General features: G+C 37.5%; 1 protein-coding gene across 1 annotated transcript; it reads right to left on the reverse strand.

Moving 5' to 3' along the window:
- LOC107646345 lies at positions 2,300 to 2,773 on the reverse strand. The gene has a single exon (XM_016350534.1). The coding sequence runs from the start codon at positions 2,771 to 2,773 to the stop codon at positions 2,300 to 2,302; it is 474 nt and encodes a 157-aa protein (XP_016206020.1).

A 5,188-nucleotide genomic window follows, 5' to 3' on the forward strand; every position in this document is an offset into this window, starting at 1 on the left:
CCATTAAATCCTTATTCTTATGTTAATTGGCAGCAACCGTAGAAATTCTCAAGGAACCGCAGGGATCATAGCAACAACCACATATCTGACATAATTTAGAATTAACGCGGAATGGATATTGAGCGATATTAGAACATATTTGATAATAGAATATTGCGATAAACAAGAACGGAACCGAATAATCTCACCACAATAAACAGAATAGAACGACACAGTAGCAGCTTCCAAATTGACCAGACAGTAGCTCTAATAGCGGTCGGAAGCTCTGATGGTTCTGTAACAACCTTAATTTTGATGCGCAAATACCGGAACCCAAACCTACAGTACCAACATCCCAGAATCTCCAACAGATTACAATAGAACACTGATTTTAAGAAGTTTCGGAAACAAAGTGCTTACCAAGAAGACAGGGGTTTCAGCGGCAGCTCCAGTAGCTACCTCTAGTGGCGGCGGCAGCTGAATAACACAATAACGATTTCATTCAACATAAACACTCCCTCACAGCAGCAACAGAACAACTTAAGCGTACAAAAGGAGATCAGAAACAAGGGTAAGGCTCACTTTGGATAAAAACCTTAATTTATTTCAAATCCAATTAATTGCCTTTAATTATTTTCAATAAAAATAATTTCTGAAATTAAAACCATAAATAAATATATAAATTGAAATTGATTCAAAATAGGACTTTTCAAAATATATAAATTTGACCATCTAACCCAATGCACCTTTCTTTCTCCATTTTTTCTCCCCTAGTAGAATTTACTAATCATGCTCTCTATATGTTGACATAAGATTTTAGGCATTTGAAAGCATCCCATAATGTATGAGGGGATTGTTTGAGTGACTGATTTTATAAGAACTTCTTTCCCCACCTTGGAAAGGCTATTCTCCTTCCATCCCTTCAGTTTCTTCCAAACTCTATCTTGGACAAAATCAAAGATTTGTTTCTTAGATCTTCCCACAAAAATTGGAATCCCCAAGTACTTTGAATGATTCTCCACTGCCTTAATCTGTAACCATTCTTGGATAAGCATTTGTCTGAGAGGAGGCACGTTTCGGCTAAAAGAGATTTTCAATTTATCGAAATTGATTCTTTGGCCTGAAGCTAATTGGTATGCTTGTAGGATTTCCTTCACTTTAGTGATGTCTTAATCAGCTTCTCTTATGAAGAGAATGTTGTCATCTGCAAAAAAAAAAAAGGTATGATATTTCGGGTGCATTCCTAGCTATCTTTATTACCTGAATCGCTTGCCTTTCCTGAGCCTTGATAAGGAGACCCAAGAACACCTCCGCACATAATATAAACAGGTATGGGAAAAGTAGATCCCTTTGCCTTATGCCTCTAGTGGGTTTGAAACTCTTGGAGGGACAACCATTAATAAGTACTGAGAAAGACACTGAGCTGATGCATTTTTGGATTAGTTTCACCCACTTTTGTGGGGATCCCATAGACTTGATAACTGCCAAGAGAAAACTCCATTCGATCCGATCATATACCTTAGCCATATTTAACTTTATGCCCACAAAACCCTTTGCTCCGTTTACCTTTTTCCTCATATAGTGGAATATATCAAAAGCCACCAATCCCTTGTCCGTAATTAATCTACCCGGAATAAAGGCACTTTGGTACTCTCCCACAATCCCCGGTAGAATTTGCTTTAGTCTGTTTGCAATGACCTTCGTCGCTAGCTTGAAAATCACATTGCAAAGAGATATCGGCCTATACTCTCTAGTGTGCTTTGGGGTCTTTGTTTTGAGGATTAGACACAAAAAAGTATTGTTCATCTCTTCAAAGTCTCCCTCCCCATTTAGACAGTTAAGGATCCACTTGGAAGTTTCCTCTCCCACAATATCCCACATCCTTTGGTAGAAGAGTGCCGGCATCCCATCCAGTCCGAGAGCTTTAGTTGGGTGCATGTGCTTTAAAGCTATTCTGACCTCCTCTTGTGTGAAGCCCTCCTTCAAAATATTAAAAGCCTCCTGCGAGACTCTGCCTCCCACCACTACAGCCACTTGTTCTTCCTCCATCGTCCCTTCGGTCTTGAACAATTCCTCATAAAAGTTCACTATAATTTCCTCTATTTTCTCCTCATCTTCAAAAAGAATTCCTGCATCATCAGTAATCCTCTCTATACAGTTTCTTTTGTTCCTTTATGATGCTTTCTAAGGAAAATATTTAGTATTTTTGTCCCCTGCTTTAAGCCACATTGCTCTAGATCTTTGTGCCCACTTAATCCCTTCTTGGTACAACAAATCATCTAACTCTCTTTATGTCTCTTTTAGTCTCGTAATGGTCGATTCAGATTGTAGGAGGGTTGTGAGATGATCTACAGAATCTTTCTTCTCTTTGATCTTCTTTAGTAGTTGTCCAAAATTCTATTTTCCCTTGTTGCAGCTTTCTTCCACAATTTTCCAGCTTCCATTTTAAAAGTTCTGCACTACCCGACCAGCTCTTGGATATTACTTCTTTACACTCTTGGTTTTGAAGCCACATTTCTTCAAATTTGAAGATATTTGGCCTCTTTCTCATTCTTTTGTTCTCTTGACCTGTTACATCAATTAAGAGTGGACAATGATCTGATCTATACCTCTGTAAGTGTTTTACAATTGTCTCTGGAAAAGCTTCCTTCCAGTCAATTATTGCAATTGCCCTGTTGAGTCTCTCTTGAATGTTCATGTCTCCCGGTTGCTTGTTTGCCCATGTAAAAGGGTATCCCACAAATTCCAAGTCTAGCAGCTGATTCATTTGTAGTGCTTCTTGAAAGCTTTTCATTTGGCTATAAGTAACTGGCAATCCCCCTGTCTTCTCTTTCTGTTCCAGGATTTAGTTAAAATCTCCAAACACCAACCATGGCATATTTTGAGATTGACCAAGCGAGCTCAAGAGATCCCATGATTTTTGCTTGTTAGCTGCATCCGGATTCCCATAGAACCCCGTGATCCTCCACTGTTGTCCAGCTTCTACTACTTTTACCCTCATGTTTATATGATTCAAAGACATAGATGATACTTCCAAACAAAAGAGCTATCCCACATGACAGCTAAACCTCCCGCTCTACTTCTTCCTTCCCCTTCACAGTCAATCCCCACAATGTTTTCCATTCCTACTCTATTTCTAATACGATTTATTTTGTCAATCTTTCTCCTCGTCTCCATTAAGAAAATGAGGTTGGGAGCTTGCTGTTTCAAGAGCTTGTTCAAAGCTCTCACTGCCCATGGATTCCCAAGCCCACGGCAGTTCCAACTAATTATCTTCATGGGATTTGGCAGGGCTGCCTTGCAGCCTCTGCCTGTGCATTTTTGCTCCTTACTTGGTAGTGTTTGCTGCTGCCTCCCATCTCCTTATCCTCTATTTCTGTGTCTTCTTCCTTTCTCTTTTTATTTTTTTCTAGCACTTTAGCTTCCTGGCATGTCATTCTTAGTGGTGCTTCTCTTGCCATCCTCTTCCATTTCTTTTGATTTTTCTGAAGTTGAGATTCTTTCTCTTCCTCTATTTTCTCTTTGTCCTTCTTCTATTCTTTTATTTCCTTATCTACTTTCTTTTCTTTTCCTCCGTCTTCTTCCCCTTGATCTGTAGCCTCTCTATTCGTCTCTTCGATGGTAATGGTTTCAGCCTCTGTTGTTTGATGTGGCGCTTTCTCCCTGTTTGAAACTTTGCTTCCTTCCTTGTATTCTATGCATTGCTGGCTCTTTTCCTTCATAGTTAACTTGCCATTTTTTCCAACACCTCCCCCTTTCCTTGTTACGTTCCTTTCTCAATTTCTTTGTCTTCCATTTTGGTTGGCTTCTCTTGTTCTACTGATTGCTCCACCTTATTGCCTATTATATCTGCTCTTAGCCAGGCTCCTAGACCTTTTTTGAACTACTGATGTGCTCTTCTTCTACTTCTGCTATCTCACAGTTTGCTACATCATGTCTGATCCTACCACAAAAGTAGCAAAATGTGGGCAGCCTTTCATATTTGAACTCCACCTTTGTTAAACCATCTCGCTTACTCCCGATGTTTAAGCCTTCTTTCAATAGATCCTCTATTTTTATCATTACTGATGCTTTAAGAAAGTTTTTTCTTCCTGGACCCGTTGAGAATACATTGCATTCCATAATTTTTCCTACCCTAGCAGCGATTTTTCTTCCTAAAGTTGTTATCTTGCAATGCTCTGGCATGTTTCATATTTGAAGTTTAATTTCTATTCTAGAAAAATTCATTTCTATTGGGTTTACTCCTCTTTTCCATTTCCTGATCAGTAGCCATGAGTTTCAAAACATCTATAGGTTTCCTTTCAGAACTCTTCTCATGTCTATTTCCTTATGAAAGAAAAACTGAAAAAGTTTTGGCCTGATCTCTACCATCTTAAAGCCCTCTGGCCTTCTCCAAATGTTGAACATAGCCGTTTGGACCCATGTTGGGTTGATGTTTTTGTCTGTCACCAGCTTTCCTACTAGGCTGTGATTGCATTTTTCTACACCTTCCTCTATGTCTTCTTCTTCGTATTCCAAGACTTCTTCCCTCTTCTATTGCATTTGATCTTGTTCTTATATTTTTCTCTTCAATTTCATGCCCTGTTTCTTCCATATTTCAGAAATGTTGGAACAACAGCACTAAGGCGGCAATGTTCTGCACTGTGGCATTGGGGAAACACGATTTTAGTTAAAAAATAATGGAGTTGTGCACTACACTCGTTGTGGCTACTGGAGTTTTAGATTGTGCCCTAGCAGACCGACAAGGGGAGAGGAAGAGTGGTTAGTGGCTTTTAAATAAAAAAGAAAAAAAAAAGAGAGAAAGGTAGAATCTAAATAATCTAAATAATTTAACATAACTAAAGTTTGCCAACGAACTATAACTTAAATGACATAATCTTTTCATACTCAATTAGAAGTCGTGAATTTTGTTTGGATTGTATAATATTAGTATTAGTATATTAGTCTTAAGGTTTGTTTGGGTAGCATTTTCGAAAAAGATTTTTTTTTAAATGATATTTTTTTAAAAGATCTTTTACAAAAGTAAAAGTAATTTTATGTTTGGATATCTCATATAAAAAGATATTTTTATCTATCAATTATGTTTGGATAAAATGAGAAAAAAGTACTTTTTTATTCGTTTATTATGTGAAAAATATCTTTTTTTAAAAAAAAAAGATATTTTAAAAAAATATATAAATTATGGATTCTCAAAAAAGATATTTTTTAA

Source organism: Arachis ipaensis, chromosome B06 (assembly GCF_000816755.2).
Source record: "Arachis ipaensis cultivar K30076 chromosome B06, Araip1.1, whole genome shotgun sequence".
NCBI classification, from domain to species: Eukaryota; Viridiplantae; Streptophyta; class Magnoliopsida; order Fabales; family Fabaceae; genus Arachis; species Arachis ipaensis.

Coding starts and splice junctions, on each gene's coding strand:
- LOC107646345 (XM_016350534.1), bottom strand. CDS start 2,773: ATGAAAAGCTTTCAAGAAGCACTACAAATGAATCAGCTGCTAGACTTG.